This window comes from Helianthus annuus, chromosome 6 (genome assembly GCF_002127325.2).
Source record: "Helianthus annuus cultivar XRQ/B chromosome 6, HanXRQr2.0-SUNRISE, whole genome shotgun sequence".
In the NCBI taxonomy this organism is placed as follows: Eukaryota; Viridiplantae; Streptophyta; class Magnoliopsida; order Asterales; family Asteraceae; genus Helianthus; species Helianthus annuus.
The window spans coordinates 5,796,406-5,807,601 of record NC_035438.2 but is presented as its reverse complement, the minus strand read 5'-3'; the positions used below and the strand labels follow the sequence as shown (position 1 = coordinate 5,807,601).

At 35.5% G+C, this 11,196-nt stretch overlaps 1 protein-coding gene and 1 long non-coding RNA gene across 12 annotated transcripts; both read left to right on the top strand.

Moving 5' to 3' along the window:
• The first annotated feature begins 1,721 nt into the window (after positions 1-1,721).
• LOC110864478 lies at positions 1,722-6,057 on the top strand. 9 transcript variants are annotated; one of them, XR_004859960.1, is made up of 3 exons: positions 4,610-4,864; positions 5,166-5,292; positions 5,414-6,057. XR_004859960.1 is itself a non-coding variant. In XM_035974345.1 (2 exons), exons 1-2 carry the CDS (start codon positions 1,789-1,791, stop codon positions 2,867-2,869), a joined length of 402 nt encoding a protein of 133 aa, XP_035830238.1. In that variant the 5' UTR covers positions 1,722-1,788; the 3' UTR covers positions 2,870-3,027. The 9 variants fall into 9 exon arrangements, 5 of the variants coding, with proteins under 5 accessions (XP_035830238.1, XP_035830237.1, XP_021969241.1 ...); XR_004859959.1 differs by having other exon boundaries at positions 4,634-4,864; positions 5,174-5,292; XR_002549853.2 differs by having other exon boundaries at positions 4,643-4,864; positions 5,409-6,057.
• A 2,240-nt stretch (positions 6,058-8,297) lies between these two features.
• On the top strand, positions 8,298-10,843 carry LOC110864477. Of its 3 annotated transcripts, none has more exons than XR_002549850.2 (4): positions 8,298-8,609; positions 8,700-8,839; positions 9,137-9,225; positions 10,301-10,843. It is a non-coding gene; the product is annotated as an uncharacterized LOC110864477 (long non-coding RNA). The 3 variants fall into 3 exon arrangements; XR_002549851.2 differs by having other exon boundaries at positions 8,299-8,609; positions 9,137-9,187; XR_002549849.2 differs by lacking the exon at positions 10,301-10,843 and having other exon boundaries at positions 8,303-8,609; positions 9,137-9,328.
• The last annotated feature ends 353 nt before the right edge of the window (positions 10,844-11,196 follow it).

Sequence of the window (11,196 nt, the reverse complement as noted above, 5' to 3'; positions counted from 1 at the left end):
ACACAGACACACACACACCAAACTGGTTGGTCATACAAAACATTGAAAATATAGGTAGGTATTACCTATGTAACACTCGTATTTCCTGACCAACCCTAACGACGACACGTATCCTTGTGCTTTCCACATGATAACTGGATTGAAGCTGGGGGTTAATGTTGTCAGTTGATCAAAGATAAAAAGTTGAAGGACTGATATGGTCATTCTGAAATTCTGTCTATCGCGAACCGTAAATCAATGCATGGTTTTCTTTTAAGTTCGTAAATATTATGTAATGGGTGGAAATTGTTAACAGTCTTCATGGATCATAAGCAAGAACTTGTAGACCTCTTACGGTCTGTAAGAGGCTACTGCTGGCTTTGCAATACGGTGGTCGCTACCACCGTCGCTACCACCACCACCACTGGCACCTCTCCACTGTCTTTGCCACCCTTATTCGACCTATAGGCACGTGTCTAGCCACCTAGTCGAATCCCTGGCTATAAATAGTGCCTTAATTTCACTCGTTTCCTTACCATATTCAACCCCCGTTCAATACTAAGCTCGTTCTTGGTGATCTTTGCAATTTAGCTATATTCATTGTGTTGGAATCGTATGTTCCTGACATCTGGCAAATCATTTGACCCTCCCTCGGTAGGTTATTCTATTTTGATTCGTGCTACATTGCGGTGGTGGTTGGCGGCAGTAGTTGGTAGCGGTGGTCGGTAGTGGTGGTCGGGGGTGGTTGAGGTCGCAAGTGGTAGTGGTGGGTGGTTGGTGGTGGCGCCAGTGTTCGGTGGTGGAGGGTGATGAAGGCGATGGGAGGCGGTGGCTGGTGGAGGCGACGCATGGTGGCGGTTGTCGGGGGCGGGTGCTGACGGTGGTCAGTGTTGGCGTCGGTGGCCGGTGGCGGAGGATGACGGCCGGGATGGTCGGGCGGCGACACGGGGTGGCGGTGGTGGGTGTTGGCAACGACAGTGGGTGGTGGGCGGGATGTTGATGAAGAAGGGTAAGAGGGAATGGAATGGGAAAAAAACAGGTGTGGTGGATGGAAGGAATTTGAGGGAATGGAATGCCTTATGTAGTGGGTTATTCCATTACCTTAACCAACCAAACACATGTTTTTTCATTCCCGTGTATAGTCCGTTCCATTCCATTTGTCATTCATGTATATCAAATACTACCTGGGCATTATCTTTTATGAGATCAAAAACGATTTTCACAACACTTTCATTTGTAATTCAAAGACTAGGAACTCACTTAACAAATTTGATCACTAAATTCTTAGTTAATTTTTGTTTTTAACGGGTCAAATGGGTATGGGTCATCACGGTAATTAATCAATCAATTATTTTAATTTAATTTTGTTTTTTAGATTATAAACATAATAAATTTATAACAAAATAACATATTAAAAAAAACAATTAAGACATAAATGCCGTATGTGTGTTTCTTCTGGTTTGGAGTCCATGGATGTTACCTAAATATCCTTAATTTAATATTTGAGTAAACTGTCATTTTGGTCCCTGTGGTTTGGCCAGTTTTGCCACTTTAGTCCAAATCTCAAACTTATTACATCTGGGTCCCTGTGGTTTGCATTTTGTTGCCATTTTAGTCCAAAATCCAAAAACCCTATTTTTTGACTGTTGCAACCTCCTATTTTGTCCTGTAGTGCAGGGGCATTTTGGTCATTTTGCTTTTCATTTTACATTTTCTTAATTAACTTCATCCCCAAATAAATCATCATCATCATAAAACCCTAACAGACTCTCTCTCTTCTCTCTCTCTTCTCTCTCTTCCAATTTCTTCATGAAACCATCAAATTGTGAGATGAACTCTCATAATTTTCCTCCTAATCGTCCTCCTGATACCACTCTTCGTTTTTCTCCAACCGATTTCCCTTCTTTGGGGCCTAAAAACCCTAATAGCGGTCCCTCTATCTCATGCCGTGTATCTCCTATTCTTTGTAATCCTGATATTGGGATCCCTGTGCACAATTCCACACCCCCAAAGGATGTCATGACTCATCTCGAACCCCAAATTGCATCCGCAGGTGGTAACAAGTTGGTGGTTAACCTGAATCTTAAAGATTTTGTTCAAGAATCGAATAATGATACCAGAAATCATCTTTCTGCCCATGAAATAGCGAGCTCTAATTTCGTTGCAGCTTTGGGATCTTGGTGCCAGCGCGTATCGGGTATGCAGTCCGTGTCTAAATCCCAACCTGCTAGAGGTAGCTCACTTCTTAATTCCCCTGCCACTCAAGGTTCAATTGATGTTACAGAGTCTCAAAAAATTAATGAAATTAATTTGGATGGAACTGAAGTCCCTTTAGCTACAAAACCTGTTAATCCGATTGGCTCCCCTCCCCCTGTTATAGCTTGAATTTTCATATGGATTTGGGTAACCAGCCTGATGTTGCAAGTTATGGGGGTAAAGAAAATGGCACCTGTGCATAAATAGGTTAGGTTTGCTTTGCTTTTTGACAAATGACCATTTTGTCCCTGAGAAAAAAGATAAAAAATCAGGTTTTTTTTTAGAAATTTGAGTTGAGTTTGCTTTTGGACTAAAATGGCAACAAAATGCAAACCACAGGGACCCAGATGTAATAAGTTTGAGATTTGGACTAAAGTGGCAAAACTGGCCAAACCACAGGGACCAAAATGGCAGTTTACTCTTAATATTTTATGGGATCCCTATTTTGGCCAAAAGAAGAAGTCTAAGAATAAATCGACAAGGAATTGATTATATTCAAGAATGTGTTGAATTATATTCAATTAGTTACCGAGCATTTTTTTAAGATTATTTTCACAAATCTATTAATATTTCACATAATGCTTTTATGTTAATTTATGCTTTCATTATTTTAATCGTAGAAGCACCCGTATAAATATATATAAGATACACGTTACATCCGTGTCGAACAAGTGATTGGATGAAGCTACTTCTTGCTGGTAGGAGTTGAACTTTGTACTATTTGTGTTGTTTACTGATACATTAAAAGTTGCTCTAATTTGTTTATTAAAGAGACATGTTTGGGTTTACACATCTGTAAGTAAAGTTTTATATGAACTAATATGAATTTAAATAAGAATTTAGATATTGAAGTTTATATAAACTTGATGTCATAAAAAAATGAAAACCCTGACCTTTCGTTGATCTATTAAAGGTTCGCTGGTATGTAACAGGTTTTTGGAGAGGGAAGTGATCACTCTATTCGGTTTTGGGTTTGTACCGGTTAGGGTCGTGTATTGTCTGTTTGAGACCTTTTCAACCCTTAGACCTGAAGCCTAAGTTTGGAAAGGCCTAGAACAAAAATGATCATCTATATGGGCTTCAATGCCAGTAGATATTATATGTTTGTATTAAGTTACCCGCGAAACTCGCGGGATCTTAGACTAGTAATCTACAAATGAGTAATTACATATAAAAAAATACTTTTTTAATATAGCTAAATAAATTTTGTATATTAAATAATATATATATATATATATATTTGTTACTAAGTATTTATTGTTTATAAGAACTAAGTGCAAACAAGCCAAGCTACTCGCGAGCTACTCGAGCTCGACTCAAAAAAATCTCCAACTTGCCGAGCTTAAACGAGCATGATCCCAAGCCTAAAAACGAACTCCTTTAGTATACGAGCATGAGCCCAAGCTTTGCTTATCAAGCTCAAGCCAGCTCGTGAGCCTACTGTTTATACATTTTTTAATTAGTATATTGAATACATATTTAAATAATAATAATTACTATTTATTAAATTATATAAAAAATAACTAAGTTATATATAAAATAAAGAGTAAAGTCCTTTTTAAGTCCTTGTGTTTTGTGCATTTTAACTATTTGAATCCAAAAACTAAACATGTTTTGATTTGAGTCCCTGTGGTTTGTATTTTTAACCCTTTGAATCCAAAATGCAAACCTCCTCCAAATCATGGACTAAAAGGGCTGGATTCAAAGGGTTAAAAATACAAACCACAAGGACTCAAAGGGTTGGATGAGGTTTCATTTTGGATTCAAAGGGTTAAAAATACAAACCACAGGGACCCAAATCAAGACAAGTTTGGTTTTTGGATTCAAATAGTTAAAATGCACAAACCATAGGGACTCAAAAAGGATTTTACTCTAAAATAAAATTATAATTAATAAAAATTAATTAATAAATAATAAATGGGCAGAGCACGAGCCCAGCTCGAGCTTTAGAAACAAAGCTTGAAATGAGCTGAGCTTGATCCCGAGCTTTTATAAGTTAAATGAGTTTGAGCTTAAGCCTAGTCGAGTTTGGGCTCGGCTCAACTCGTTTGCACCCGATTAACATTTCCATACAATTTCTTCTTGTTATTTATATAATTTTTATAAAATTTAGAGTTAAATGTCATTTTAGTCCATGTGGTTTGAGTCATTTTAACAGTTTAGTCCAAAGGTTTCATTTTTCACATGTGAGTCAAAAAGGTTTCACCGTTGCCATTTTAGTCCACTAGGTTAACTTCATCTATTTTTTCAGTTAACGAGAAGACCAATTTAGTCATATTATATGGACGAATTGTCCTTCTCGATAACAGAAAAAATGAATGAAGTTAAACCAGTGGACTAAAATGGCAACGGTGAAACCTTTTTGGACACATAGGTGAAAAATGAAACCTTTAGACTAAACTGACAAAATGACCCAAACTATAAGTACTAAAATCGCATTTAACTCAAAAATTCATTTACATAATTCATTTAAGGTAAAAAATTAAAATTCCCGCCCCCATAAACTCCCTCCGTCTTTTCCCGCCTAATGAAAATTCCCACCCCATAAACTACCTCAATCGTTTTGGCTCCATTTAAAAATTTCATCCCCAAAAATGATTCCCCATTCAAACTGCACTACTACTCCACGGTACGTGTTCCTTTCAATTTATTTAATCTCTTTTTATATTTAATATTCAGTATCATTAATATGAGTTCATTTAAAGCCCGAATTAACTCTGTGTTACTTTGGTTCAAATTCCATTTAAATATGTTTTTTTTCTGTTATCTCTCGTGTATTTGCTCTCATGGATTTGTACAAGATGATTTTAAGATTAAGATGGTTATGATAGCTTTCCAGACTCATTGCTATTCAGTTATATTTGTCCAATATGTAATTTTTATGGGTTAATGTGTGAAGCATTTACATCTCATAGTTTATTTGTTCCAAGTTTATCAGGTGCGGTTAAAGAATCAGTCAATGCTCAAACCTCAAAACACACACATCGATCATTTGAGAACACACTAAACGTGGGAAACATCTGCGAAAAATGATCATAAATCTTGCTTGGAAACAGGGTATACTTTCACATTTCTTCATTCTCTGCTTTATGTTATTGCTAATTAATTTTTATGAGGCAAACATTAATGGTAATGAAGGGTGGACTTCTAATTTGTTTGAATCATTTGATTAGAAAAGATGGCAATGAAGGATGTTCTATTCGCGATGAAGATAAAGAGAAAACTGTGTTGTTTGTACACATATTGTATTTTGTGTTGCTTGCATATGAAGTGATGTTCTAGATGGGATGGAGTAGTGACGGTTTCTTCATTCGGGATGTAGAAAGTGAGGAAACTATAGTAATTTGTAGAGTTAATTACATAGTTAGTCCCTGTGGTTTGCACAAAATAACATAATTAAGTACTAATAGTTTAAAATCACCTTCTAAGGTATTAATTTTTCATTTTGTAACGTTTGGAGGTATTAACATCTAGGGTATTAACATAGTTAGTCCCTATGGTTTTTACAAAATAACATACTTAGGTACTAATAGAATGTGATTGTAAACCTACAAATAATGTTAATATCTCCAAACGTTACAAAATGAAAAGTTAATACCCTAGAATGTGATTTTAAACTATTAGTACCTAAATATGTTACTTTGTGCAAACCACAGGGACTAACTATGTAACTAACTCTAATTTGTATTTGGATATTTTGTATAATTTTGTAATATTTTATGGCATTATATTTCATAATTTTTCTTATCTTATTTGTAGAACATGTGGTTTTTATTTGTCATTGTAAACCTTTATGTGATTTTTTGGATATATTTCTATGTATAATTGCAAATAACGGGTATATGAAAAATTTATTAGTAGCAGAATCCATAGCAAATTTAATTGTGTTTGCATCTAAATTTTGTAGCAAGTTTTATGTGGTCCAACATGTAGCAAAAACCATAGCCAAAAAGTAGTTGAAAAAAACGTAGCTAAAATTTCGTAGCTTGAAATCTGAAATAAAAAGCGTAGCTAAAAGTTCATACCAAATCTCGTAGCAAACTTTCCCGTAGCAAAATTTATAGCTAAAATAGCGATGCCTATTTTTGTAGCTAAAACCGTAGCAAAGTATGATTCGGTAGCTAAAAGTCGTAGCAAACATTTCCGTAGCAAAATTCATAGCTAAAATAGCGACGCCTATTTTTGTAGCTAATACCGTAGCAAAATATGTTTCCGTAGCTAAAATTCGTAGCAAATAAATTCACGACGAGACTTGTAGCTACGAACCAAATTTGTAGCAAATTCGTAGCAAACTGGGTGTTTGCTACAGATTTGCTACAAATTCGGCCATAGCGGAAACCTATTTTTGTAGTAGTGAACAAATATATCCGCAAAAATTAAATTAAGGTTAAAAAAGGTAATGTGTTTGAAAAGGGTAAAACCGTTATATGATATTTTAAGTTTATACTGGGTATATATATCACATTCACGTCATAAAATAAAAAAATTCATCAAAATTTTAGAAAAATGAGAAAAAGAATAAATACCGAGATAGTCCTTGAGCTCAAGGTAACCAATATCCAATAAAGGAAACAGACGCGTTGCCTCCGAAATAAGAAAAAAAATAATCAAGTTAAAGTCTAATAAACATAAATAAAATCAACACATCTTAAAAAAATATAAGACCACCGAGATGTTTAATTGTAAGCATTTAACATACCGAACGATATGATGGCAAACGAAATCAGAGTACCAACAACTCCAAATGAAGTAATGGTCGTAAAATTGCGAAAAAATTGTTTATTTTTCACTTGAAACCTGTTGAAATACTATAAATGTAATTATAAAACATTAAAACATATTAAGGCAATTACAACTTGAAAGACACAAATGTATTTAAGAGGCTGATAATGAAGGTTCTAAAAAAGTTGATATAACTAAATTTTTAAATATATATAGATTATTATTGGTTGGCAAGTTAAAGGACAAAATGCAATATGCTTTGGTGGTTGATAAGTAAAGTAAAAGAACATTGCTAAAAGAGTAAAAGACTAAGCTTTAACATATACAACTAACCCCCTTCACTTCTTTATTAAGCATCACAAGGATCACGGTTTTTGGTTTTATACTATCCGTCTATTTGTCCATGCACCTTTGCTTCATCATTCTGCTTTAACATCAAATCTTGATTAACATATACACCTTTGCTTCATCATTCAACTTCATTTTTTGTTCTTCTACTGATTTTAGGAAATACTAAATCCTCCTTTTTTTATGTGGGAATCATTTAAATATTATAATTTGACATTTTTTTACATCAAATGTTAATATCTCAACATAAATACACATTTTTTTTAATTTTAAAGGTAATAGTGGTGTAGTGGTTAGATGGAACGTTCACTAAATGAATCACTCGGGTTTGATAATGTTTCTTTTGCAACCGCAATGTTTTAGATCGGATCGTTGAAACACGCGTTTTCATATGGTTAACGTATCACATAACGTGCCGTCAACTATAAACAACTAATGCGCCGCCGCCGCAACGCGCGGCCATTGGCTACAATCTAGTATATACTTATTTTAAAGTTGTAATCTCCGTACCTCAAAACCTTCGCCCTCTCTCTATCAATAAAATAATTAAATATTATTTTAGTCCCTGTGTTTTGGGTTATTTTTTCAGTTTAATCCAAAGATTTTATTTTTTATGTGGGTCCAAAAAAATTTCACCGTTGCCATTTTAATCCACTGGGTCAACTTCATCCATTATTTCTGTTAACGAGAATGACAATTCGGTCATTTTATATGGCCGAATTTCCCTTCTAGCTAATAGAATTACATATAAAATAACCGAATTGCCCTTTTCGTTAACAAAAAAAAGTGGATGAAATTGACCAAGCGGACTAAAATAGCAACGGTGAAACCTTTTTGAACCAACAGACGAAAAATGAAACCTTTGAACTAAACTGGAAAAATAGTTCAAACCACGTAGACTAAAATGACATTTAATTCTCAATAAAATATACAACTATACATATATGTATAAATATATAGATACAGAGAGAGAAAGAGACGATACTCCTCCCTAACCTAACAGACGAGATGGCCACCAACAAACGAACAAAGAAGTGAAAGAACATGTACATATATAAATATAAATTTTAAATATATAATCGATATATATAGAAAGAGAAGGTAGTGAGAGAAACATAACCATCATCAATCCTCTCTTCCTTCCTGTATATATTTCAATACACACACACACACAACAATATAATCAACGAAAGAAAGAAAAAAAAGAGCTTCATAATTCACTTCCATTGTATTCCCCTTACAACTTTAGATCCAACCAAACCCTAGAGAACTCCTGCATTTTCCCTCAAGAATCACTTCGTAAGGTTTGTTAATGTATTGATTCTTGATATATTATGCTTTTTTGTACCAATTTTGATCGGGGTTACTTCTTGATTTGAATTTGGTTTTGTTAGTTGGTTGCAAATGGTGGAAATGAAGGTGAATTAGTGTGATTGTTTGTTAGTAATAATGGAGGATAGAGGTGGATCATTTGTTGCTGTTAGGAGAATTTCACATAGTCTTGACAGAGGCAATAATTGCAATACAACTTCAGGTATATTATGAATATCACTCATCTTTTAAATTCATTCTAATTTTAGAAATATGTTCCTCTTCCATGAGTTAATTAATTTGTAGAAATCCAGATCTGTTTCAATTGAATTTTTGAATGATTGCTTTTGTTGATGTAATGATGATATAATTAATGTGAAAACTTATAATCAGATCGAGTAATCGGTTGCTGCTTTTGTTATTATGTGATTAACTGGTTAAACCGTCGTGTAGCGATAAACCCTAACTTCTGTAAGACTTATTACCTTAATTTTGACCAATGTTTCTCATATATGTGCAGCTGAGGTTGTTGCAGGCTCAGCAGCATGGCTTGGCAGAGGCCTCTCGTATTGTACAATTATGATGTTTTAATAGTTTTGTTCAACTGTTGTACGACATCTTTGTGTCTTGAATATTTTACCCTTCTCCTTAACCAGTGCCAAAGTATAGAAGGGGCGGGGAGGGGCTTCCGACCCCCCGAACTTTTCGCTCAGTGGTGTTATATATATAGTTTTTGGGATTAGGATCAAATACAAAGGATCCTAATTGTAAGAAGTGTAAGAAGCATTTATAGAGTGACAAGTGTCCAATAACCTAAAAAAACCCACTACACAAAAAAACCCACTACAAAAAAAAAAAAAAAAAAAAACCTTAAACATCCACCACCACCAAAAACCTAACCCCCCCCCCACACACACACACACACACATCACCCACCCTAAAAAAAAAAAAAAATTTTTTTTTTTTGCCGAGGGGGTGGGGGGTGGGGGTTTAGGTTTTTGGATGGGGTTGGGGGGTGGGTGTGGGTGTTTAGTTTTTTTTAGATTTTTTTAGGTTTTTGGGGGGTGGGGGGGGGGGGGGGGGGGTTAGGTTTTTTTTAGGTTTTTGGGGGGTGGGGGTGGGGGGGTGGGGGGGGTTTAGGTTTTTTGGGGGTTTTTTTTGTGAGGTATAGTTTTTTATTTTGCCGGGGGGGGGGGTTGGGGGGGTGGGTGGGTTTAGGTTTTTTGGTTGGTTGGGGGGGGGGGGTTTAGGTTTTTGGGTGGTGGGGGGGGGGGTGGGGTGGGGGTGGGTGTTTAGGTTTTTGGTGGTGATGTAGTGGGTTTAGTTTTAGGTTATTAGACACTTGTCACTCTATAAATCCTTCTTACACTTCTTACAATTAGAAGACTTTGTAGAATAACTTGACCCATAGTTTTTGTATAGAAATTTTTGGGTATATACGTTTTCGACCCCCCCCCCCCCCCGGTCATTCGGGTCAAGCTTCGCCACTTTAAAATGGGTCAGTCGAGTTCCAACCAGGCCATTTTAAAAATTAATATGAATTTTATTCGGGTCAAACATATTTTAACAAAAAAAGCGTTTTCCTTGAAATGGGTTATATTAAGTGTAGTTGTACTAACGGGCTTGTATAATTTAGTCTTTATCCAATAATATTGACTGCTGCCTTATTTTTAATTTGATTCAGCGTTTGGGATGAACATGCTTAAAAGGATTCTAAAAACGAGGCATTCTACAATGCTCAACTGATTGCTTCTTGCTGCTTGCTGCTTGCTTTTCTACAACTTATGGATGGGAAGTGGTACATGTATCCCATGTAACTTAGTAGTATAATCAGTGGCAGATCTTGCCCGTTGAACCTGCCAGGGCCGAAAGACACGGACACTAAAATTAGCACTACGGCCGAAAAACTTGCCAGGGCCGAACATAGTATATATACAAAATTTCGATCGAATTGCGGAAAATTAGCACTACGGCCGAAAAACTTGCCAGGGCCGTGGCCCTGCCACGGCTCCACTAAGATCCGCCCATGAGTATAATGTTACATACTAGATGTTGTTTGGTAACATTTGGTAGTATGTCAAAGGTGTAGGTTTATAAATTAAAGATACTAGATTTTAGGAGTATATAGTGTACCACCAAAATGTTTTGCTTTTCAAGCGCTGAACATATTTGTTGAGTTTGAATATTGTTAAAGTCCATCAAATGTTACTAAACAACATTTAGAATACAAATGATAAATACTTGTTATTATGCTATTAATTAACCCGTCTACTGAACGGGTATAAAACTAGTTTGTAAGACCACCCGTAGTGGAGCGTGATTTTTAAAAATTTTTCAAAAAAACGCCATATAACGCCCCCACTCCCATTACATAGGGCGTTTTGGGGGGTTATTTTTGAAAAAAAATTTGATTAGCGTTATTATTAAAACGCCATTTTGCACTTGTTGGAGGTTTGACTTGGGTTGACCACCCAATGAGAAATCAGTTTGTTTTTTTTTTTTTTTTGTTTAAGGATTGAAAAGGGCATTATTTGGGCATTATTCCCACTACGCCAATTTTGCAATAACGCCCCATGCTGA

What these genes read in the sequence shown, in the direction of transcription:
- LOC110864478 (XM_022113549.2), top strand. Translation starts at nt 1,789, where the DNA reads ATGAAACCATCAAATTGTGAGATGAACTCTCATAATTTTCCTCCTAAT. An exon ending in TAAATCCCAACCTGCTAGAG is followed by an intron (nt 2,213 to 5,173) that starts GTAGCTCACTTC and finishes CAAGTTTATCAG; the next exon opens with GTGCGGTTAAAGAATCAGTC.